The following is a 26,934-nucleotide window of genomic DNA, read 5'->3' as shown; positions in this document are numbered from 1 at the left end:
TCAAAGCCACAGGATTGGGACGGGTCCCGAGGGAGACTGACCTGCTCCGAAGGCGAAGAAGAAGCTTTTGTCGGGGTGTTCCTCCAGCAGCGCTTTGACGCGTCGACCCATGCGCTCGTTCCTCTTGTAGATCAGCTCCTGTCTGAAGTAGCGGTCGATCTCCTGCGCCGTCACCTGTTCGCTCGGCCGCAGCGTCACGTTCTTGAAGTTCGGCACCTGGATGTAAATCAGACAGATTTCATTCCTGTTTCGAGTTAGAAGAACAGTCGCTTTGATTTCTATAGCACTCCGTACTATACAGACTGTTTCAGAGCAGCCTCATAGTAAACAGAAATGAGTGAAAAAAAAAAGGAATATACACACATACACAGTTGAGGTCAACAGTTCACAGGCCCCAAAAGGTTTTTCTGAAGTGCTGAGGTGTACCTGTGAGGTGTCGTGGTTGAAGATGATGGAGTTGAGGTCTCCACAGTTGTAGTGCTTGATCAGGTCTTCTGTGGTGTACGGCACCTGCAGACTCCCGGCGCGGAGACTCTCCTGCTGCAGCAGCGTCTGGTTCAGAGCGAAAATCACCTGAAACACACCGCAGCAGAGCATTAGAGATGATTCTACACACCTGCGGCCTCATGCAGAAACACTATTGAGAGACTTTCTTAAAGAGAGAGTTCCACCAGAAATGAAACTACTGTCATCATGCAATCAGCCTCATGATGTCCAAACCTGCATGACTGACTGTTGTCTGTGAACACAAAAGAAGATATTCTGAAGAATGTTGAGAACTGATCAGTTTGAGAACCAAAACTGCTACCAACATTCTTGAATTTCTTCAAAGTAGCACAAGGTATATTTGTAGCAATAGCCAAAAACACATGGTATGGGTCAAAATGACTAATCTCTCTTTTATACCAAAATCATTAGGATATTAAGTAAAGATCATGTTTCATGAAGATATTTTGTAAATTTCCTACCGTAAATAAATCAAAACTTAATTTTTGATTAGTAATATGCATTGCTAAGAACTTCATTTGCACAACTTTAAAGGTGATTTCCTCAATATTTAGATTGCAGATTTTCAAATAGTTGTATCTTGACCGAATATAGTCCTTTCCTAACAAACCTCAAATCAAATCTCAATTTTAAAAAATGTACCCTTATGACTGCTTTTGTGGTCCAGGGTCACAATTCTGAGATAAAAAGTAGAAATTATGACTTAAGTTGAAATGGACTTGATGACTTTATAAACACATTGGTCACGTGACAAAAATTCCAACTTAAGTATGTCATAATTTTGACTTTTTATGGCATGAAAATAAGGCACTAAGTAATTAATAGAACACATCCCTGCTGACAAAAACAGCTAAAACCAGCCTAGGCTGATTGTGTGTGTGTGTGTGTGTGTGTGTGTGTGTGTGTGTGTGTGTGTGTGTGTGTGTGTGTGTGTGTGTGTGTGTGTGTGTGTGTGTGTGTGTGTGTGTGTGTGTGTGAGTGTAATATATAGACATTATGAAAGAAAAAATCTGCTGTGATTTGTTTATCAGGACGGTCTTTGGTTTCTAAGGAAGTGCAGATGAAAAATTAACTCTGGAAAATCACTTTATAATGCAGATTGTAATGTAAATAGTGTTGTGGGTGCTTGTTAGGTGGATTTTTACTCTGTCAAGTGAGTCTGATCACTTTTTAAAATAGCAGTACAACAACATACACACAAAACACACGTGATCTGAGGAATGGATCACAAACAAAAACTTCACAAACTCAACTTTAACACCGGTCAGTATTTGAGGACAAGTTCTAGTGAAGGCTCACTTGGTAAACAGCAGTAAAAGCAGGAGTGCTGTGTTTATGAATGAGGTTCTGGTGAAGCGTGAGTGAATCTCTCACAGATCAAAGGCTCCGCGGAGGAGAGTTTCTCTCAATTAGTTCTAGCTGCCGCTTTTTGTTGCTTCTGCTGCTGCAGCTCACCATTGTGTCACCATGAAATTCCCCAGTGTTTACTCTCTCTCTCTCACACACACACACACACACACACACACACACACACACACACAGTTTAGAGTGATCACTCACAATAGTTTCTCTTCCAAACAAACAAGTGTATTTGCTCCCAACAGGAGAATCAATCAAGTTTCCTCCACCTGTGAGCTCACAGCCAAACTACTCTGCAGATGAGTTGAAGAGTTACACACACACACACACACACACACACACACACACACACACACACACACACACACACACACTCTTGAGGTCTTTTCATCAGCGCCGATGACACTCTCTGGCCCCGTCGGTCATTGTTTGAGGGGCTCGTCCCAGAGAGGAGGGCAAAGCCCAGCAGATGCCTTCTTGTCTGGGACAAAGGGCCCCCGTCGGCCGCTGGGCTCCCCGCGCTTTCATGCCGCGCTCATCAAAGCCTCCTGCTCTGCATTTGAAAGCGCGCCGGCTTTATGCTGCTCAAATTAGCCTATCGCCACCCCGCTAGCCTCCCAAACTCCACGGCACAAAAACTCCCTCCATCTGCCGCGGCCAAAGCATCTTCAGCGGCGCGGCTCCCCCTCGACGGCAGCAAAAGAGCCTTTCAGCCCCTTAAATTACGGCGCGGAGGAGGCGCTGAATGAAAGAGCCGGGGCTGAACGAATGCTGTTTCTTCCTCCGTTGTGTCCGTTCCGTGGGTCACTGGCCACATTCACGCGCACGGGAACCAGAGCGCGTTCCTATCAAAGCGCTGCGGCCCTATGAAAGTCAATAATTCAGCTTTGTGATGGAAATCGCCCGTTGCGTTACGATGGATGGACCTGCAGAAAATTCTCTGAGCTCCACGAAGCTGAAGGGTGTGATTTCTGCACCAAACGCAATCACTAATAATACTGATGATTGAGTTCAAACAGGTTTCCCAAATGCTCCTGCTGTGAGCTCAAACTTATCATCATCACTGGGACAGGCCTGAAATAATATTAGTCTTAAAGCCTGTTTACAACAAAAACAATGGTGATAACTATATTAGTGTCCACAGCAATGCAGGTACTGTTCACTTTAAGAGATTACTCCACTTCCAGAATAAAAAAAATTCCTGGTAATTTACTCACCCCCTTGTCATCCAAGATGTTCATGTCTTTCTTTCTTCAGTCATAAAGAAATTGTGTTTAGAAAATTACCGATTGTTTGGCTAGATAAGACTCTTCTTCCTCGGCTGGGATCGTTTAGAGTCCTTTGAAGCTGCATTTAAACTGCATTTTGGAAGTTCAAACTCAGGGCACCATAGAAGTCCACTATATGGAGAGAAATCCTGAAATGTTTTCTTCAAGAAACATAATGAAAGAAAGAAAGACATGAACATCTCGGATGACAAGGGGGTGAGTACATCATCTGTACATATTTTGACAGATGACAAAACTGTAGCGTGCTTATAATAAAGATAACATGAGTGTGTGTTGGTGTTGATGATAAGAGCTGTTGTTATAGTCACCGTTTACGTTGTGAACAGCCTTTAGAGTGACTGAACATGAATCTGAACATCTGAACATCTGAACAGCACACACATCTGTGTTTACAGTCTGTTCAGTCGTCTGATTTAGATATCTGTGTGTTCTGGCTCAGACAGCAGGTCTTTAATCGTACATGTGAAGTAGATGTGAGCCGCTGTAGCTGTTCTTGCGGCCCTGGAGCGTCTGTCTGCGAGTGATGGACGTCCTCTCGGTCCCGCACTAATGGACGCCGTTAACGGCACCCAGCTCTTTCTCATGACATCATCTGCAGTCTGTTTTCCCAGCAGTTAAGAACACAAACAAAGCCAAAGCTTGCGGCGCACCGCCGGCGACAGCGCTGCAATACGGCCGCGGTATTTGTGAATGAACTGTGATCATCTGGGAAACTTTCCCACGATGCCCTGCCTGCGTTTAACCGGCAGAGTAACGTGACTCTTCCGTGGCACGCGCCGAAATCAAACTCACGTTAATTCAAAGCAGATCAGCCGTGCGTGAGCTCCTCACTCTTCACTGCATTTACTCTGTGATTCGAGTTTGGCTTTGATTAGTCTCAGTACTATAACACACACTAAACACTCTCTCAAACACCACCAGTAGGCTTTTATCTAGGGATGCACCGAAATTAAAATTCTTGGCCGAAACCAAAAAATAGGAAACCAAGGCCGAAAACCGAAAGAATGCCAGTTATTAGTGCCATTGCATTTATGGCTAAGACTAATCTTACTAAAATCAAGGCATTGCAATTGCATAAATTAATATTAAAGTTTCAAAGAATAAATCAATTATATTAATTTAAACAAGTAAAGTATTATATTACTTAACATATACATATATTTTACTGCCTTTGTTTAAATTGTTTAATTGTTTAAATTTTAATAACACATTATCTTGTGGATCCATCAGTTCACATTTACAACTCTTTCTCTTCCAGCAGGAGGCGCTGTCAGAATAATGGAACACAAAGCAGCGCAGCGAATGACTTTGAAACGTGCAGCGCTCATATTTATTCAATGGATAGCCTTTTGAAGTTTCATCGCAATTCTTGTCTTTCAGTCCCACATTTAAGACTACCTGAAATCATAATTAAGACTTTCCTAACCCCTAATAACACTGCAGTCATCAATGAAAATTAAGAGCTCTATTTCAAGAACAGACTTTCAAAACAAACCTTACACAAAATTCGTTTCTTTTTATTTTTTTTCACCATGTTCAAGGCACAAGGAAAATATAAGGGGACTAAATTAATATCAGAATATGAAGTATAATCGTCTCTCATTGTCTCTGAGAGAATGCAGGTCAGATGCTGAAAGCACTGTCAGTTTTTACTTTCACTTTGACATATTGCTCAGTTTTCACGTTGCTTGTGTGATATCCGTTGGCTCACCTCCATGGTTTAAAACATAAATATTTATATACAGTATATAGAAAAGACATATCTTTAAAATATTGCGATATAACACAAATGTAAAGACATTGTTTTTCACTCACTGAAATCTGTCTGGATCTCTGCTCTCATCACTGGCTGAACACACGACTGACGACAGAGACCTCCTCTTGAACTTTCTGCATTACAAGTTTTGCAAATCGCTATCCGTGGGTCTTTCTCAGATATACTGAAATACGTCCACACCGCAGACGTGTTGCTTCAGACGAGCACATGCAGGCTGCGGTTTCTGTTTGCGTCAACATACTGTTTCGGCCGTGTTGTTTCGGTGAAAAAAATCTTTCGGTGGCCGAATATTCGGGGCATCCCTACTTTTATCCAAACTTCAGTAATGTAAAACAGAGATCTTCTCATGAGTTCCACTTTCCTGCTGAGTTTAGCTCCAATTCTGATCAAACAAACCTACCTGTGATGTTCTAATGATCCTGAAGACATTGCTCAGGTGTGTTTGATCAGAGTTTGAGTTCAACTCTGCAGGAAACTAGATCTCAAGAGCCAGATTTGAGAAGAACTAGTCACTGGATTAAACCCAGTAAACTAGTTTAGTTAGTCATTTGCCTTCAGAGGAACTAGTGAGTGGAATAAATGCTGATGGTGCATAAATGAACTAGAGCTGCAAAACAATTAATTAATTCAAAACAAAAGTTTGTTTGCATACTACGTGTGTACTGTGTATATTTATTATGTGCGTGTATATACATACACAAACATGCATATATATTAAGGAAAAATATTTTATATATATATATATTAGGGGTGGGCATAGATTAATTTTTTTAATCTAGATTAATCTAGATTAAATCTTGGAATTAATCTAGATTAATCTAGATTAAAAGGGCTAATTTTAATTCTGCTGAAGGCATTCAGAATATGTGTGCTACCCAAATAATGACTTAAAGTCTTTGAGAATGGATCATAAAGGCTCATAAAGCTGTTCTATGATAATTTGTTGATGAAAATAAATTATGTTCAATTAGATGTACTTGTGTTTACTAACTAACTAACAATGAAATTATTTTTTCTACCTATTAGATTGTGTTTTTTTTAACGTCAACACCTACCCAGCCCATTACATGTTACACCGTACTTTTATTTTGACAGGTTGCCGTAACGTTTCTGTGTCATACAGTATGATATGATGCTAGTTTTCTCAAATGAAACGGTATAGGTGACTCTCACAGCAGTTTGGGAGATTGAGTTATCTGTTCATGTGAGATGAAAATGCCAAAATTACCGGGAGCGTCACGTGTGTTTCAGTATGCGTGTAGTAAAAGCTCGTCTCCGCAATGCATACATACAGCTAGGCAAACGGAACATACGGATTCATATTAAAACGGTCTTTTTGCATTTCAGTTTTCACATACACTAGTCCATATCGCGATTTGAATTAAGTGACTGACCAACATTTGATTTATGAATCCAAAAAACGACGAATTTACGTGGCATTTCGCTATAGTAGATTCGGTTTTTTATGAATGGAGGACGACGCGATCCCGTCTGTGTTTTGGCGGAGGAGACTTAAACGCGCGACCATATTCTACAGTATTCGGTATACATCCGCGTTAAACTATCAAGGTGAAAGTCATCATAGCTTGCGTAGTTTAGACCCAGCTCCCAACCCAAATATGAGAATAGATTAACGGCGATATTTTTTTTATCGCGCGATAAGAGTTTCACATTAACGCAGCACGTTAACGCCGATAACGGCCCACCACTAATATATATATATATATATATATATATATATATATATATATATATATATATATATATATATATATATATACAAATTATATAGTGTTTACATACAAATGCATACAAATATTAAAAAAAATATATATACATGGGTCAAAGACAAAAAAGGGTTTAAGCATAAAAGCAATTAAGTGTAATACTGCTTTAATTTGTTGTTTTTTCCCCCCCAAATTAAATGTTTTCTGTTTAATTGAATTGCATTTTTGTTAAAAAAATTAATATCATACATAATATCATACACTATCCCTAACCCTAACACCCACTAAAATGTCATTCAGTGTCAATCTTGTCAGGCATATTCACAACAAAAATCAATTTATGACATATTAAAAGAACAATTACTTTCACCCCAAATACTAATTAGTTATAATTCTATGTTTTTACAGTGTGCCACTATCCTAGGTTTTGCCCATTTGTCAGTAAGATTTTTTTACTCATTTAAAACACAATCAATTTGAATATGCTCCCTTATTCTTTTATATATTTTTTGTACAAGTCAGAATAAGCACGTTGTTTGAAATTTTACACAAATATTGTGTTACACTGAATGACTATGTAACATTATTTCAATGATATTTTGACATTTTATTCTCCAAAAACTATAAAAGTAGACACTTTACTTACATTTAATGTGCTTTCTTTGGACATAAAATCACTTTTGTACATTTCTTTTGATGTGGACATCTTAACGTATTTGAACCACATATGTGTGCATTTATATATACATTATACATATACACAGTACACACACATATAGTATGCAAACATAAATTTGAATCAATTAATTGTGACTAATCATTTTGCAGCTCTAAAATAAACAGCCAAAATGCGTTAAAAGTTAAAAACTGTGTTATGTAAACAAAATTAACAACACTAAGGTTTTGTTTTTTTATATCAACCTGCTATGGGACTACCGATAAAAATGAGCCATTTTACCTTTATTGTATGTATTATTAAAGTATGTTGTCCCTGAAGGAAGAAATAACTCAATAATGAGCAGAACTGATTCATAGCTGTGCAGTAATCAGTACAATTCAACAGAATCATTTTATACTGTTGTACTGGTGCACAAATCCATTTAAATCTTCATAAGCGACGTGATAATTCAAGTTTGACTCAGAGGATTTACTCACTGCTTTTGCGATCACATACTAAAGAATCATAATGTGATCAAATAAATGTATAATACATTTAATAAAAGCATTGAGCAAACCCTTAGAGAGTACAACTTGTCTTTGAGATGATTTTCAGCTCATCTAAGTTCTGGAGAAGCTGAGATTCTGACACAACATTACAAGACGCTGTTTGTGTTTCATCTCCTGCAGATTTCACTAAGCGTCACAGTTTGCCGTCTGCTTTATTTTCTTTCCCTGTGGAGAGTCTTTATCTCAGCGTTTCGTCTCCAGACCGGCTCAACAACGCCACTAAAAGCTCGCACCGCCGTAAACATTCCCGCACCGCAGCGTCTGCGGCTCGTATTAGAGAGTTAAACATCAACACGTTAAACGTCCTCCTGACAGCTGCGGCTCCAGACCAACTCAAGACGAGCGCTTCAGACGGAACCAGACACACCGGCGGCTCTCATGCTCATCTCAACTGTTACGAGACCTTTCTATCATTCCTCCTCCTGGAAATGAGAATCACACTCTGAGAAAGTGTGTATATGTAAACAACTAAATGAATCAATAATTAAATATTTCAGATATAATTTAAGCATGAGATACAGCTGCTAAATGATTCAAATGGCACTTATTTAATTTCAGAATGAAGCAATTGAATGAACTGTGACTCACTGAATCAGTTGAGTGCTGAGTGATTCAAATGACTCCTTTATAAAGAGTTACTTATGTAATTTCATAAATCAATTGAATAAATGATTCAAACACTCATTAAGTGAATCACTGAATCAGTTGAGTGCTGAATGATTCAAGTGACTCCTTCATAAAGAGTTACTTATGTAATTTCATAATAAATCAATTGAATAAATGATTCAAACACTCATTAAGTGAATCACTGAATCAGTTGAGTGCTGAATGATTCAAGTGACTCCTTCATAAAGAGTTACTTATGTAATTTCTGAATAAATCAATTGAATGAATGATTCAAACACTCATTCCTGAACACAGCCACTAATGCACTGATAATATATGTATTTATGGAAATCTGTATCTGTGGAAATAGCTGTAGGCTGTCAATCTTGAGCTCTAATGTGGTTTTATGTCTAATGTGTTTGTAAGTAGGCAGTTCTTGTCTGGAACTAATTGCGATGAACAGACAAACGCAGGTTGGCGTAGATGCGATGCATAAGTGTTTTAATCAGTGTAGAGAAACGCAGGTCATTGAGTCCATGTTGGTCTGTATTCTGCATTTACCCCACAGGCCCCGTGTTTACCTTAGCGCTCAATCGCAGCCAAATATTTACGCTGTCTGACAGAATCAGTGTCACGCGTTAAAGTAAAGCGACTGCGCTTTGATTGACAGCTCCATCCGGCCCACACACGCAGTCTCAGCCAATCAGCTCGCAAGAACCTCTGAGCTAAAAACAGGATACGGAAAGCACCTCAAGTAAACGTCTCAATGACGGATTGCAAACACGCGTGTCTCTAAATGAATCTGAGCATGTTAATACTGCATGTGATTATTATACAAGAGCTAGAAAATGATTCAAATATGTGACCCTGGACCACAAAACCAGTCATAAGGGTCTATTTTTTGAAATTGAGATTTATACATAATCTGAAAGCTGAATAAATAAGCCTTCCATTGGTTTCATTCCATTGATATCTTCATGGAACATGATCTTTCCTTGATATGCTAACATTTTTTGGCATAAAAGAGAAATCAATGAATTTTTGTCTATTACTACAAATATACCTCTGCTACTTAAGGCTGTTTTGTTGTCCAGAGTCACATATGCAACACATCACAACCATTAAAAAAAGCAAAGGTTGTACTTGTGGTGCAACAGCCACCTTAGTGTTAGAGTTACTAATATGCACCTTTTAGTGGTAGATTAAGTACAAAGTTGTCTTTTCTGAGAACTCGCATGCTCTATCAAACCATAGCAGTGTGTGGAGTTGCACGCGTCGGCTCAAGCCCCGAACGCAGAATCTCAGCACTGCGGTCTCACGCTGAAAATCTTCACATCCCACCATGTAAAATCGTCCCTGTAGTGGAAAATATGTGCGGATAACCTCTCAGCCCCAAAGTAATGGATCCGCATGTGGCCGCGAGCCATCGGCCGTTTGTGGCTTTTCAACCAACTTCAAAATTGATGTAGACACGGCAGCACGGTCCATCCGTCAGACCGCAAACACACACACACACATGCGAGAGCGGACACAGATTCGAAACATATTTGGAATAGAGCTGCTTCTGAATGCATCTGTGTGATTATGAGGGAAAGAAACGTTCCTCTGCGTGAGGAATTTCACAGAGGAATTCTGACAAGCGCAGGGAGAAGAGAAGAGTAAGAAGAACATGAGAAACAGAACATGAACACTGGAGAAGAGCTGGTCACTTGGTGTTTAAACTCAACGCCAGATTCCTTTGCTATTTTCATGAAGGAGTAACAAGTTGTAATACTATAGTAGTGCAATTTAAAAACTTTCTAAGGGTTTAAACGTTTGTTTGCTTGAAATGTCTTCAAAGGTTCTTTGGCAGGAGTTCCAGGAGTTCAAAACAGCTTGCCAAAGTGAAGTTCTCTCCAACTGGTAAACGCCTTCAAACTACCATTAGTTTGTGTTGATTACATAACAGGTGGGCGTGGCTCTGGGGCTCCGCCTTCTGTTATCTGGAAATGTTCAGCTCATTTGTTCTGCTTCGTCCAATGAGAGCAGACGCCAGTAAAAACATTAACACACAGGAGAGCTGCTTTATAGTAGAAACTGAAGTTGTAATTCTAATTCTAAAGTGATACTAACATAATTTGTTTCATGTTTAATACTGTATAAATACTTGTATTAAAGGAATAGTAAACCCAAATGAAGTTTTTCACCAAAAATTAAAACACTCAGGCCATTCAAGATGTAGATGAGTTTGTTTCTTCAACAGATTTACAGAAATGTATCATTCCATTACTTGCTCACCAGTGGATCCTGAATGAAGTGTTATTATAGATTATGGATTTTAGTTGGAAGCAATGGTTTAGTGTGTTGGGAAAGTTACTTTTAAAGGTAATGCATTATAATACTGCAGTACTTCATAAAAAGTAACTAATTGCGTTACTTGGTTACATTTTATGCAAAGTAAAAAGTAGCATTATGTTACTTTTGTGTTACTTTTTGTCACCTGGGCTGGGCTTGCTTATTGTTTTTAATAACAAAAACCCAGAATTATATTTTTGGCAGCTCTAAAGGCCCTTTCACACCAAAAGTGAAATAAACGTCAGGCTGAAGGAAGAGCCACTTTACTAGTTACTTGAAAAAAGTAACCTGATTACGTGTAATGCGGAACACTGATGACGGATTTGTTTGAGCTTTTGTCTTCTCAAGATGTTAACTGATGGACTGGAGTGGTGTGGATTATTGTGATGTTTTTATCAGCTGTTTGGACTCTCATTCTGACGGCACCCATTCACTCCAAAGGATCCATTGGTGAGACAGTGATGGAGTGACACATTTCTACAAATCTGATGTATAAACAAAATCATCTACGTCTCGGACTGTGAGCATAACAGGGCTTTAAACAGCGGACAGAGCCACAGCATGTTCACTGTGAGTGTGTGTAGTTTTTATGAGGTCAGTGAGCGCACACACACACACACACACACACACACACACACACACACACACACACACTCACACAAAGAGCTCCATCCCCAAAGACAAACACTCTTTGGGTGTAAATGACCCTGAAAACGCGGGCGTTTCATGCGAGCGAGTGGAATTCTCTCTCAGCCGGGACAAAAAGTAAACAATATGGGGGCGCAGGCCGCGGGAGAGAGAGAGAGAGAGAGAGAGAGAGAGAGAGAGAGAGAGAGAGAGAAAACGCTTTCACCCGTGAGACCCTCAGGAGCCGCTGACCAAGAACAACAGCTCAACAATACGGTGCGGCGCTCAGGCGATTCGCTCTGTAGATCGGTCAGAGGAGCAGAGAGCCGGCCGAGAGACTTCAAAGAGCGACTGACCGCCGGCGTAAAAGAGAGTTTGACAGCAGCGTCTTTCATGTGCTGCAGGAGGGGATTGTGGGAGTGCGATTACATCACCGCCGTCCAGAACTGGGTCATAATGTTGAGGACGGTACACATAATCACAGAACACACACGTGTCTGTGTGGTGCAGAAGGATCTGCCGCTGACGGAGACGTCTGCGTGTCGCTCACGTTAAAGTGCCTCAATCAACAGTCACGAGTGTGAATGCACCACCATCTGCTTTCATTAACCGTGAGACTCGATCCCGCCGCTCCACTCGCTCTTCACGCTCAGCGCTAAAGCTGCTCCGCATCCCGTTCATCACGCTGAGTAAGTCATCTGCTCTGAGATTAAACCACGAGCATCGCTGCGCTCGCTACGACGGACGTTCTCCACAAACCCTTAACAAATCTCTCAGCACTGAGAAACACTACAAATCACTGAGACGTTCAGCAGGAAGATATTAGAAGATGAGGCTGATATTAATCTGGAGAAAATCTGGGAAAACTATCCACAAGCAGAGCGTCACATTAGTGTCAAAGCCGGTTTCTGACACAGAATAAAAAAAAATAATTTCAACCTTTTATTGCAAGAAAAATAAATTTCACAATTAATTACAAAGTAACGGCTTGTAACACACTAAAAATTAAATGGGAAATTGCTTTGAAATTACTATGCAACCACATTGAATATAAACACACAAAACCAGCTAACAACTTTTGGTTCCCAGAACGTTTCCAGAATGTTAGTTTTTATGGTTTGTTTTTGGTTAGCCAGGAAAGTTTTTGGTTTTTAAAAACGTTATTCTAACATTCCCCTAATGCTATTATAACGTTTCCAGAACGTTGTTCAAATGTTCCCAGAATGTTAGTTTTTGGTTTGTAGACCATTATTCTATTGTTATTCTAACATTAACGTTTCCCTAACATTATAACGTTCCCAGAACATTCATTTTTGTTTTGGAGAACATTTTTCTAATGTTCCATGTTATTCCAACATTATGCTAATGTTCCCAGAATGTTAATTTTTGGTTCTCAGAAAGTTAGTTTTTGGTTTTTAGAATGTTATTCTAACATCCCCCTAATGTTATTTTAACGTTCCCAGAACACTATTCAAATGTTCCCAGAACGTTAGTTTTTGGTTTATAGAACATTATTCTAACATTATGCTAACGTTCCCAGAAAGTTAGTTTTTGGTTTTCAGAATGTTATTCTAATGTTCCCCTAGCGCCATTTTAACATTCCCAGAATGTTCGTTTTTGGTTTTTAGAATGTTATTATAACGTTCCTCTAACACTATTATAACATTCCCAGAACATCAGTTTTGGGTTCCCAGAATGTTTTTTTTTTTAAGGTTTGTTTTTGGTAAGCCAAGAAAGTTTTCTTAACGGAAATAGAACGGAAATTTGGTTTGTATAACGTTGTTTTAACATTATTATAATGTTTCCCTTAACCTCTACTCCCACATGATCACTCTGCTGCATGTCAGTAATCATCCAACACAATCACCACTCAGTGTAGGTTATTTTTAGGTTATTTAATAACCATGCAGTTATTTAACAACTATGCAACGTTCTGGGTATGTTATTTTATAGTTACAAAATAAATATAACCTAAAAAGAATGTTCCATTAACATTAGTATTTGGTTCCCCAAAAAATAAACAAACGTTTTGTGTTTGCTGGGCCCATGCGGCATCATAAGGGGACACACTCCTGTCCATCAGAGCTGTGACACACTAACACCAGATTAACACACCGTTTGATTCAGTTAACACCTCTCTGATACTCACGTATTAGCACGTTAGGAGGAACAATAGCGGCTGTAATTACTCACACACACATGCTAATGGAGGGCGACACACAAACCAATCCCTGAGTGGCTGTCAAAGACCACAGGACACAACAATAGCTGAGAATGATGGCCATTAAACAGCTTTAGCTGGAGCAAAGCTACGGAGATACGCTTTCACACACAACATCAATCGCAAACTCACAATCAGCATATTTAATGCTGATCAAGCAGAAACACTGCAGAATGTCAAATAATCGATGAAAACATCTGCACTTGGCATCTAGATCATTGTGCAATATGAAGGGATGATGGGCTTATGTGACGGTCACTAAAATAATTCTAAAATAAATGTATAAAAAATTTAAATATTACAATTAATAAAAAAAAAATATAATACATTTTAAACATTATATTAATATTATATATTAATAAATTTAATAACGTTAACATTTGGTTTGTAGAATGTTTTTCTAATGTTCCCAGAATGTTCGATTTTGGTTTTTAGAACATTATTCTAACATTCCCCTAACATTATTATAACGTTCCCAGAACTTCATTTTTAATGTTTTGTTTTTGGTTAGCGAGGAAAGTTTTCTTAATGTTTCCAGAGTGTTCGTTTTTGGTTCCCAGAAAGTTAGTTTTTGGTTTTTATACCGTTATTCTAACGTTATTCTAACATTCCCCAAACATTATTATAACGTTCCCAGAATGTCAGGTTTTGGTTCCCGGAACTTAATTTTTTTATGGTTTGTTTTTGGTTAGCCAGGAAAGTTTTCTTAACGTTCCAATAAAGTTAGTTTTTGGTTTTTATAACGTTAATCTAATGTTCCCAGAACATTTAAAAAGGAAAAGACAAAAGATAAAAAGAAAATAAAAAACTAACATAGATATACAAGAATAAAAACATCTCTAGACAAGGAAGGGCTTACATTTGAAATCTGCTCTATTGTAATAATAAGCAGGCCTGTGTTATTAGCTCTAAATTATTCCAAAATAAACATTTCCTGATCATTTACTCACCCCCATGTCATCCAAGATGTTCATGTCTGTATTTCTTCAGTCGCAAAGAAATTACGTTTTTTGAGGAAAACATTTCAGGAGTTTTCTCCATATAGTGGACTTCAGCGGTGCTCAACGGACTAAAGGTTAGAAATGCAGTTTCAGTGCAGCATCAAAGGGCTCTAAACAATCCCAGCCAAGGAAGAAAGTTCTTATCTAGCAAAACGAGGGTTTTAAAAAAGGTTATTTACAAAAAAAAAAAAATTGAATAAAAACAATTTATATACAATTCTCACGATTTTAAAGTTGGAGGAGAAAATTAGATGTGAGTTTTCCGACATACCCTAACTGTCTTGAACTTGAGTGCACATCGCAGAGCTAGGCATGACATTTGTGGTTAAAAAGGGTAAAAATATTAATTTATTTGAGAAGATAACCAATCGATTCACTAGATAAGACACTTATTTCTCAGCTGGGATTGTTTAGAGTCTTTTGAAACTGCATTTATAACCTTCGATCCGTTGAGCACCACTGAAGTCCACTATATGGAGAAAAATCCTGGAATATTTTGTTAAAAAAACGTAATTTCTTTACAACCAAAGAAAGACATGAATGACACCGGGGCGAGTAAATGATCAGAATTTTTATTCTGGAAGTGGAGTAATCCTTTAAAGTCTCTAGAGAGGTGCAAACAGACGGCTAATGCTGAATAAAGGACTATAAGTTTTCCAAATAGTAGACAGAAGTGCTAAACATGTTGTGTTTACCACGGGTAATTAGAGTAACTAGTAAGTAGGACAGAAGCCTCTCTGAGACTGATCAATGATTTCGCCCGAGGGTCGGATCTGTGAAGCCTGTTCCCGAGTTCCCACACAAGCGCCAGTTAAAACCAAGAACAAGTTTCTGAGGAGAGACGCCTCGGGCCGATCGACAACATGAGATCTAGTCTAATCCAACACAGATAGAGACAGACAGACAGACGCTCGAGCTGCCAGCTCATGTCACCGCTCTCATCAGAAGATTAGCACAACTAATGAGTTTTGTGAGGTTTGTCACTGATCCGGATACAGACACCAGCGAGGAATGAGCTGCATCTGATACCCGTGTGTTTGGTCAACAGCGGAGAGGAAACCCAGCACTCGAGAGACGGATGTTTGTGAGAACTCTTCATCTCTCAAATGATCATCTTTCTCAGTTCTGATCTACCACTGTCACAAAAACAGCTCAATGATTTACTTTAGTCGAGAGGATAAATCTGAGCAGGTAGAGTCTCCCGGCTGGACGAAGGTAAAACAATCCGCCGTGCGTCAAACTCCCAATAAACTCTCCAACACGAGCGTGTGAGTATTCGCTGAGTGGAAACAAATGAGAAACACCTGCTGCTGAAGAACGAACCAGAGACACGTTCCAGTGAAATACAGCTGCTGACAGAAACTGTAAAAAATCCTCAGATTTCCATTAGGAAAATCCTACTACTTCACACTGGAGTTAAATGGTGTAATGACTCTACAGTAAAAACACCTTCATCTGAAAACAAACCCCACACACAAATGAGAAACGCAGAGATGTTTTTACTGTGGAAACCTAAGGACTAAACACACTAAGCCAGCAAAATACGACAGAGTGAATGTGTTTCTGAAACATAACAAAACAAAGAGATGGAAATGACACCGAATGGATCCTCTGGAGTGAATGGGTGCCGTCAGAATGAGAGTCCAAACAGCCGATAAAAACATCACAATAATCAATTCACTCCAGTCCATCAGTTAACATCTTGACAAGACACAAGCTCAAACAAATCCAGCATTAAGATGTTTTTAACTCAAATACGAGTCTATAATCCATAATAACGCTTCCTCCAGTGAAAAAGAGAGAAATCTGCACAGATCAAGCACTGTTTACAAGCCCAAAACAGTCTCATCTGAGAATCTTAGTGGCATCAAATTGATAATATTACTGAAATTTAGAAGAATTGTTGTGCTCACTGTCAGGCCATCCAAGATAAAGATGATTCATCTTGAGTTTGTTTCTTCGTCGGATTTGTATAAATGTATCTTTCCATCACTGTCTCACCAATGGATCCTCTGGAGTGAATGGGTGCCGTCAGAATGAGAGTCCACACAGCTGATAAAATCATCACAATAATCCACAAATAACCCACACCAGTCCATCAGTTAACATCTTGACAAGACAAAAGATCAAACAAATCCATCTTTAAGACTAAAATAACTAAAAAATACATTGAGTTCATAATTCATAATAACGCTTCCTCCAGTTTATAAGTCCATCACCTGTTGTCCCTCACATCAAAATCCAGCCACATATTTGTTTAGAGCTGTTTTGGCTTTGAAATGTGTGCAGGTTTCTCTCCTGATTCAGACCAGGCCACTTTTTCACTGGAGGAAGTGTATAAAAGTAAGTAAAAAAATGTCTTAATTGATGGACTGGACTGGAGTGGTGTGGATTACTTGTGGATTATTGAGATGTTTTTATCAGCTGTTTGGACTCTTATTCTGACGACACTCATTCACTGCAGAGGATCCATTGGTGAGACAGTGATGGAATGACACATTTATACAAATATGATGAAAAAACAAACACATCTTCATCTTGGATGCCCTGACGGTGAGCAAATATTTAGCACATTTTCATTTTTAGGCGAACAATTCTTCTAAATTTCAGTAATATTATCAATTTGATGTCACTGTTTTGGCTTGTAATCGGTGCTTGATCTGTACAGATTTCTCTCCTGATTCAGACCAGACCACTTTTTCACTGGAGGAAGTGTTATCATGGATTATGGATTCTTCTCCAGAGTTACTCTGAGAGTCACTTCAGCAACTTTACAGCATTTACTTTGAGAAAAAACACTGTCAAACACTCACTGAGACTCAGATCCTCACCACAAACCCACAAAAAGTCTGGTTTAACTTTAAGAAATTATGACACATTCATTTTTGTTTTTCTGAATGCATTCTGAAGAGTGCACGCTTTAACTGTGTCTCACACAAAATCAGATTTTTTTTAGTGAACATTTGATTTTGGCTTGTCTCTAGAATGTGAGCTGAAACGTTTCTCAGCACTGAAAGCCTCGTCGCTGTGTGAGATTGGCTCTTACGGCTCCTGTCCTCGTCTGTGAGCTCACGATATCAGCGCTCGTTCTGCGTGAGACTCATCGCTGACGGTTTGTGTTTGAGCAGCTGATGACCGCAGGCCGCTCCGTGACTCATCTGTGATTGCGGCGCTGCGAGGCGGCAGATTTAAATGTGCCATTTAAGGGGCCCCATCTGTACAAACACCATTTATCATTACTGGCCCTGTTTTTGAAATCCAGTGCGATTTGGCAGCCAGATTATTTTCTCAAAGCTTTAAAGTTATGTTTAACGCCACAAAGTGGTAAACATTAAAAACACCAGAGGAATTCAAGGCTGAGGCGCGTTAAAGGCGCCAGAAGTTATTAAAGGATTTGGACGGTTCGTGCAATTCCTGATTTTGTCCGAGCGGGACGGTCCCGAGATCCAGCGAGAACTCAATCATCTGTCTGATCTGAATCAACACCGAATCAACACTGAAACATAGTTTATCATTGATTTTGACTTTTTGAATTTGAAGATCAGGGTAAATTTAACTTTTGTCTTCTGGGAAACATGTAAGTATCTCCTGAAGCTCATACTGTTGCCGCGGGTTGTTTTTCATGTCTGTGGGTTGACGTGACCCCAGTAACGTAATATTTAGCCCCTGGAATGCTAATTATCTGACAGCCTCTCAGAGACCAGCACTATAGCTTCTGAAGGGCAGTAGTAAATGGAAAAAAATATATATTTAGGCAAAATAAGAAAAATGCACACATCTTCTTTCTGTTCAAAAGTTTTCACCCCCAGCTCTTAATGCATGTTTTTTCCTTCTGGAGCATCAGTGAGTGTTTGAACCTTCTGTAATAGTTGATATGAGTCCCTCAGTTGTCCTCAGTGTGAAAAGATGGATCTCATACTTCAGACTCATACAGTGATTGTTGGAAAGGGTTTAAATACACAAAAATGCTGGAAAACCAAAGAATGGATTTTTCTGAATAACAGGATTGTTTAACTGTTCAGGACAAACAAGGGACTCATGAATAACTATCACTAAACAAACCAAAAAACACTGGATGATTTAGAGAACAACACAGTATGAAGAATCAAGGGGATGTAAACTTTTGCATGGGGTCATTTTTATAAACTGTTATTTTCTCTTGTGGACTATATGTAACCATTGTAAACATCTTTTATGTGAAATATCTTATTCAGGTCAGTATTAATTAAAAAATAGCATGCATTTTGTATAATCCCTCTTGTTTTGATAAAATAAGTAACATTTTTCAGATTCTGCAAGGTGTAATGTATTTAAAACATTTTGCAGATTCTGAAAGGGGGATGTAAATATTTATATATTTCAATATATGGACTCTGTCATTATTGTATCATTTATGTAACTTTTGTCAGGCACAACAGAACTGTATAAAAACAGATGTAACAACATATTGGTTTTATTGTATTTCATTAAAACATTATTACTTTGAGAAGTACATTCTAGTACACAGTAGTAATAAATTTGTCATAATTTCTTCAAGCTAAACCAGACTTTTTGTGTGTTTGTGGTGCAGATCTGAGTCTCGTGTGTGTTGGATAGTAGTTTTTCTCAAAGTAAATGCTATAAAGCTGATGAAGTGACTCTCAGAGCAACACTGGAGATGAATTGATTGATATATATTGAGATGCAGGCGCTGAAAACAGACTAAGTGCAGAACACACTAACTGCTTCTGCTGTTAGATTCATATTCAGCAAAAATGTCCAGAAGTTTATCCACATATGTTTTATCATGATATCATGTCATTTATCAGACAACCTGTTGAATCTGAAATCTGTGAAACAGTCTGTACTGTGTAAAGAACTACAGAAATACATCTGACCCAGTGTTGCCAAGTCCTCAGTTTTCCCGTGGAATTGGGACATTTTCATACTGTTGCCGTTTTTTTTTTTATGTCATATTTATAATAATATTTAGCCCCTGGAATGCTAACCCCACCACAAAACATGTATTTTACCCCCTGGAACGCATTTTTTTTGGGCGGGTTTTGTTGTGAAAACCTGGCAACCCTGATCTGACCTGACAGCCTCTCAGAGACCAGCACTCATCCTCGGCCCATTGAACACAGTGAAACTCCAGTGTTTAAGAAGCGATGACAGGCGTTCAGCTCAACTAAACTAATGTAAGCGTCACATTCCTGCAGATTCCCATCATAGTCCGTCATCGTACGGCCGTCACTCGCAGCGGCGCAAACATTCGGCCACACGTTTGCCGAGCTGCTATCGGTCCGGACGAGACACGGCATCCGACAGAGGAACACACGGCCGTATCTGGTCCGTGATCACGCGGGATAAGCCAATTAAAGCCGAGGCTCACCGTGAGGTCTGATCATGAAAGCCCAGCCTCGTCACAGCCCTGATGGGATTTCAGCTGAACGTCTGAAGACGCCTTGAGCTTCTGCGCATGCAGGGATTTCATTCAGGGATTGAAGAGCTTAGCAAAGACAGAGAAACAGGATGATCTTCAAGCTCCATTCATGTGGATTCTCCTGTTCATTCAGTCTAAAAAGCGATTTGTTTGCTAGATGCTTTTCCGCCACTGAATAAAAAATAACAAAAAAGGTGATTGTGACTTTTTATCTCGCAATTCAGACTTTTTTTTTCTTAGAATTGCATGATGCAAACTCGCAGTTCTGACTTTTTTCTTAGAATTGCATGATGCAAACTCGCAGTTCTGACTTTTTTCTTAGAATTGCATGATGCAAACTCGCAGTTCTGACTTTTTTCTTAGAATTGCATGATGCAAACTAGCAGTTCTGACTTTTTTCTTAGAATTGCATGATGCAAACTCGCAGTTATGACTTTTTTCTTAGAATTGCATGATGCAAACTCGCAGTTCTGACTTTTTTCTTAGAATTGCATGATGCAAACTCGCAGTTCTGACTTTTTTCTTAGAATTGCATGATGCAAACTAGCAGTTCTGACTTTTTTCTTAGAATTGCATGATGCAAACTCGCAATTCTGACTTTTTTCTTAGAATTGCATGATGCAAACTCGCAATTCTGACTTTTTTCTTAGAATTGCATGCAAACTCGCAGTTCTGACTTTTTTCTTAGAATTGCATGATGCAAACTCGCAATTCTGATTTTTTTTTCTTAGAATTATGATGCAAACTCACAAGTTTATAACTAGCAAATGTAAGTTTATATCTCATAATTGTGAGGAAAAAAAGTCAGAATTGCAAGATGTTAACTCACAATATTATGACATTTGCATGATATTGTGTATTTTTGTATGCCATGAGCATCTGCAGAAATTGAAATTATTGATAAATTTTACAACATTAACACTATTACTTTCTTGTTTATCTCTGTGAAGCTGCTTTGAAACCACCTGTATTGTATAAAGCGCTATAGAAATAAGTGTGTCTTGACAGTAACTGTTTTATTGAATAATCAATCACACAGACGGATGAATCTGGTTCAGTAGCGCTGGGAGCGTCCGGTGAAGTTGTCACGCGTAATCTCTTTAGTTCCGTATGGCATTCGCTCAAACACGATTCCCTGTGTCTGCCGCTCTGAAGGTAATTGTGGGGCTCTAATAGAGCGACAGCCGACTTGACTTCAACAAGGGGGTTTTGAGTGGGATTCAGACGCCAACCATTACGCTCAAATCACTTTTAATAACACCAGACACTCCGAGAGCACAACGTTTGTACAGCTGATGCACAATCAGGCCTGCGTGCTACAGATTTTCCTCCACACTCTTTCTCTGATGACAGAAAGGCAACTAATGCAAACTGAGACTCAGAGGATGTTACAATCACTGCGAGGATGCATTAGACATGCAATCTATGCAAAGTGGCCAAAAACTGCTGCTCGTCTGAATTAGTTTACTATGAAAGCCCGTTTCTGCCACTGAATAAGAAAACAAAAAAGGGTTCCTGCGGGTCCATGAAATACTTGAGAGTTTGAGAATCTGAAAAAAAAAAAATCAAGGCCCTGGAAAGTTTTTGAAAATGAACATAGATACAGGTCCCTGCAAGGCAAGTGCTTCAATTTATCTCGTGCAAGAGATAAATATTATTCCATCCAGTCTGCTAATGTTATTTTACTAACACTTTGTGGCCTATGCATACTAGCTTGCTTGATTTATGTTAGTTATGTGCATTTACAACAAACAGAATATCAGATCTCTCTCATATAGAAAATACATGCAAAAAATGCTTTTTTTCATAGTTGTGTTTTATGCATGAAAACGTTATCTTACAAGGTAACAGTGTAACCTTGCTCTCACTTGAAATATGTGCCCACATTGAGTCCTTGAATTTGAGGGCATTGGACCTGGAAAGTCCTTGAATTTGAAGTTAACCAAGGTGTGGGAACCCTGCTACAATTCTCACAATTCTGACTTTTTTTCTTAGAAATGCATGATGCAATTGAGTTATAAAGTCAGAATCGCGAGATGTAAGTCACATTTCTGACTTTTTTTCTCAGAATTGTGTGATGTAAACTCAAAATTGCAAGAAAGAAAGTCAGAATTGCGAGATAAAAACACAATTCTGAGGAAAAAAAGTCACATTTGCAAGATATAAACTCGCAATTCTGAGAAATGTCACAATTGTTAGATATAAACATAAATTTGAGGAAAAAATCCCATTTGCAAGATATAAACAAACAATTCTGTGAAATAAAAGTCAAAATTGTGAGATATAAACTTGCAATTCGGAGAAAAAAAGACAGTTGTCTGCAATTCTGACATAACTTTTTATATCATGCAATTCTGATTTCATTTCTCATAATTGTGAGTTTATATCTGATAATTCTGAAAAAAAAATGTCAGAATTGTGACTTTATATCTCGCAATTCTGACATTAGTTTATATCTTGCATTTTGACTACAACTCGCAATTGTGAGTTTATATCACGCAATTGTGAGAAAAAAAGTGTTTTTCTATGTGAACAAGTACTAGATGATCTCACCCCCCATGTTTTTAAATGCATGCATTGTGTGTGATGATAAAGCCACAAATGATAAAAGTCATGTGACACTGAAGACTGGAATAATAATGCTGAACATTCAGCTTTGATCACAGCAATCAATTACAGTTTAACAGATATTCACATAGAAACAGCAGTTTTAAATTGCAGTAATATTTCACAATTTTGATAAAATGAATGCAGCCTTGATGAGCAGAAAATACTTCTTTCAAAAACTTGACAATCATAATCTTCTGTACTCCATATTGAGTTGCGATGGACAGTGTCTTAAAGATGATGAAAACACTCACCTGAGAGAAGTTGAGTCCGTTCAGAGGATGGCACTGCTCCTCCACCTTCTCCACGGCTCCCGTTTTCTTCTTCATCCTCTCGGCTTCCTGCGCGAGATACAGGTCCAGGACGGGGACGCCGCGCGTCTTGATGTCGGCCTCCGTCAGAGAGTTGACCATCAGCATGACCCACACGGGCCGCTTGCGCTCCCAGTTTCCGGCGATGGCGTTGAACAGGTAGTCTGCGTACAGGCCTTTGCCCCGCTGGTCCGGCGTCATCCAGGACGGCAGCATGAGCTTGACGTACTCCAGGTGTCTCTTGAGCCGCCGGTAGATGTCTTTGGGCAGGACGTCCTGCAGGTTCTCTCCCTGCGGCAGCAGCTGGCAGCTGGTCAGAGCCGAGATGGTGTAGGGGTCCGTCAGGTCCAGCTCGAAGTACACGATGTTGCTCTCCTGGAAGGCCTTTTTGGAGTTCTCCGGGATGAAGTCCCACACGCGCGTGTACGGGACGTGAATGGTGCCGTAGAAGTACGAGGGCGGCTCTCGCTTTATCGTCCACAGGAAGGAGTTGAGCTCGCTTTGCTGAGGAATAAACAAGAAAGTTTCATCAGACAGACAGAGGTTTGGGCTTTTCAAAAGCTGATGCTGAAACAGCAGTAAAACACACTATTTACTCACAAATACAATAAAAATCTGAATTTAAAAAAAGGTCATTGTGAATTTTTATCTCATAATTATGACTTTTTTTCTTAGAATTGCATGATACAAACTCACAATTCTGACTTTCTCGGAATTGTAAGATATAAACTTGCATTGTGTGTTATAAAGTCAGAATCTTTATATCTCACAATTCTGACTTTTTTTCTTACAACTGCATGATACAAACTCACAATTCTGAATTTTTTTAGAATTGCATGATAAGTTACAATTTTGACTTTTTTGTTTTAATTGCATGATACAAACTCGCAATTCTGACTTTCTCGGAATTGTGAGATATAAACTTGCATTGTGTGTTATAAAGTCAGAATTATGAGATATAAACTAGCAACTGATAGTTATATCTTTATATCTCACAATTCTGACTTTTTTCTTATAATTGCATGATACAAACGTACAATTCTGGCTTTATTCTTATTTGCATGATACAAACTCACAATTCTGACTTTTCTCGCAATTGTGAGTCATAAAGTGCAATTTTGAGGGGGAAAAAGACTGATATGTTCTCAGAATTGTGAGTTTATATCTCACAATTCTGACTTAACTCGTAATATAGAAAAAGTCAAAATTGTGAGATATAAACTCTGATTTCTGAGAAAAAAAGTTACAATTGCCAGATATAAACTCACAATTACATAAATTATTATAATCTAAAACAGTTGATTTCTATGTGAATATCTGATCAAATGTAATTTATTTCTGTGATCAAAGCTGAATTTTCAGCATCATTACTCCAGTCTTCAGTGTCACGTGATCCTCCAGAAATCATTCTAATATACTAATTTGAACACTTGTTATTGACCAAAAACCTCAAAACATCCAAATATTGGCCAGTATATGTCACTCTAACAACATAAAGTCTTGTTTATTCTCTCAGATTAATGAGATGAAGATGTGCAGCTGTGAAACACTTGTAAACATTTAACAGACTCTCAACGCTCAAAGTTTCATAATGATGCTATAAGACATGCAAATCAATCGCAGACTGTTTCTGATTTGTGCAGTCACTAGTACACTCAAACACCCTTTCAGAGAACAATTCTTAAAAGAACCATTTTGAAGAACGTTTTAAAAATCTCAAGAACCCTTTTCAACCAAAAAATTATCTCTGCATTTGAATGGTCCATGGATGTTCATTCCTTTATTTTTAAGAGTGTACGCAAACAGCGAGCCTCCAGCAGAACCAGTCTAGGAAATCACTGAAGAGCTGATGTTTATTCACAAGCTGATAATGCCTTTAATGGACAGTTAATATCTAATTAGTGCCTGAAATGAGCGTCGATGGCAATACACGTCCAGACCCACAGCCATTCAGGACTTGCTTTGACAGTCTGACACTCCAGAAACAAGATTGAACATTGTGCTGAATATAAAGACAGAATACTAAAAGATAAAACATAGTTTATGCGAAATATAACACTGTCAGCTACAGCAGGAACATTGTGTTTTATGTTCAACAAAGTGAGCCTATAAAACTCTATCAATAACTGTGAAAATATGAGTGTTTTCTAGGAGTTCCGAGCTCTTATCTTTCATTCAGACACTGTGATTTAAATCCATTTAGTGCAAATGATAAATATTTCACTTAAAGAGTCAGTTACACGCAGTGTTTATACTCCATTATCACACATGCGTGTTCCATATCACTTCATAACTTTCCATCAATGACAGCGAGTCATTAAAATGAGACTTGAGTTGATTTTGATTGCTTCCATTGTCCTCTTTTGTTAGTCGCATTGGATAAAAGCGTCCGTTTAATGTCTAAATGTAAATGTAACACTGTAAAAAGCTATTTGTTGAATCAACTTAAAATAATTTGTTACCCGACTGCCTTAAAGTCTTAAGTTCTGTCAACTTGAAATGTTAAGTTGTACTAAGTGACAACTTAGATATTTGAGCTGATTCAACTTAAACATGTGAGGCAGCTGGATAACAAACACAGCTTTTAAGTTTAACAAAACAATTTTTTTGTTTAGTTAACTCAAATATCTAAGTTGTCACTTAGTACAACTTAAGTTGAGTAAACTTATTTGAGTTGACTTCAAATTTTAAGGCAGCGGGGTAACAAATTATTTTAAGTTGGCTCAGTAAATATATATAAAATATATATTTTATTTCTGACAAACGTAAAGCCCTTTCACACCAAAAATGAAATGCCTGAGGTTCTACACATTCATATTTCCACCGTAAAACTTCATAACCTGCGGATTTGATTGATAATATCTACTTTAAGAAAATGATTTGTAACTTTTTTACAAAAGAGAAGCCCTTACTTCAGTGTTGAGGTCGCAGCTGGTCTCTCTAAGGTTGTGCTGGTTTGCTTTCACCATCATGATCAAGCAGGTTTGGAGAAAAGCGCCCCAACTAACCACCACCACCATCATCATCTCAGTCTGCTGAAGAATCTTCACCAAACTCGACTCTTCTTCATTGACAGTCAGAATATTCCACAAGAGTGAGGAAAATCCCAGAAAACCCACAAAAGTCATCCATCCTGAAGAAGAGCTGGACTGAGCCAGAAACGCTCAAAGAGCAACTTCTAGGACATGATGGTCGTGTTCGTCAAACTCCAGCTCCATGTGAGCAGATGCAGTCTGTCATGAAGATCATGTTCCAGTGTTCGAGTCTCACTTCACACACATCCCGATCACGAACACGCGCTTAAAGCTCTGAGGAACTCTGAGAAACTCTCAGGATTGTAGTTCAGCGCTTGAGTTTCTCCTCAAACACAACAAATGAGTCACTTCAGTCCGAGCAGTGGGCTCCTCCGCGGCTTCTGACTCTCACTGCAGCTCAACAAGTTCTGAGCGCGCTCGCGTGTGCGTGTGTGTGTGTGTGTGTGTGTGTGTGTGTGTGTGTTAGAGGGGGCATTACCTTCCCCCAGCCCCTCAGTCTCCCCCACTCTGGGTAAATCTCTGGGTAAATAATGAGATTTGAGCATCTCGGACCCCCGCGAAACTCCTGCGCGCGAGAGAGACTCCAAACACACGCGCGTCACTGGCGCTCGCGCTTACGAGTCTGTCACGCACGCACACACACACACACACACACACACACACACACACACACACACACACACACACACACACACACACACACACACACACATGTTGGGTTTACATGTTTTATGGGGACATTCCATAGGCGTAATGGTTTTTATACTGTACAGACCGTATTTTCTATGGCCCTACACCTACCCTACACCTAAACCTAACCCTCACAGGAGATTGTGCACACTTTTACTTCCTCAAAAAAACTCATTGTGCATGATTTATAAGCC

General features: G+C 38.9%; 1 protein-coding gene across 1 annotated transcript; it reads right to left on the bottom strand.

The window, feature by feature from the left end:
- On the bottom strand, positions 1-26,523 carry trabd2a (TraB domain containing 2A). Its single transcript, XM_073840176.1, has 4 exons — positions 25,928-26,523; positions 22,959-23,519; positions 427-573; positions 1-216 (listed from the first exon to the last, which is right to left on the bottom strand). The coding sequence occupies exons 1-4, from the start codon at positions 26,141-26,143 to the stop codon at positions 1-3; spliced, it is 1,140 nt and encodes a 379-aa protein (XP_073696277.1). The 5' UTR covers positions 26,144-26,523.
- Between the last annotated feature and the right edge of the window lie 411 nt (positions 26,524-26,934).

This window comes from Garra rufa, chromosome 5 (assembly GCF_049309525.1).
Source record: "Garra rufa chromosome 5, GarRuf1.0, whole genome shotgun sequence".
NCBI lineage: Eukaryota > Metazoa > Chordata > Actinopteri > Cypriniformes > Cyprinidae > Garra > Garra rufa.
This window is presented reverse-complemented; position numbering and strand designations above follow the sequence as displayed.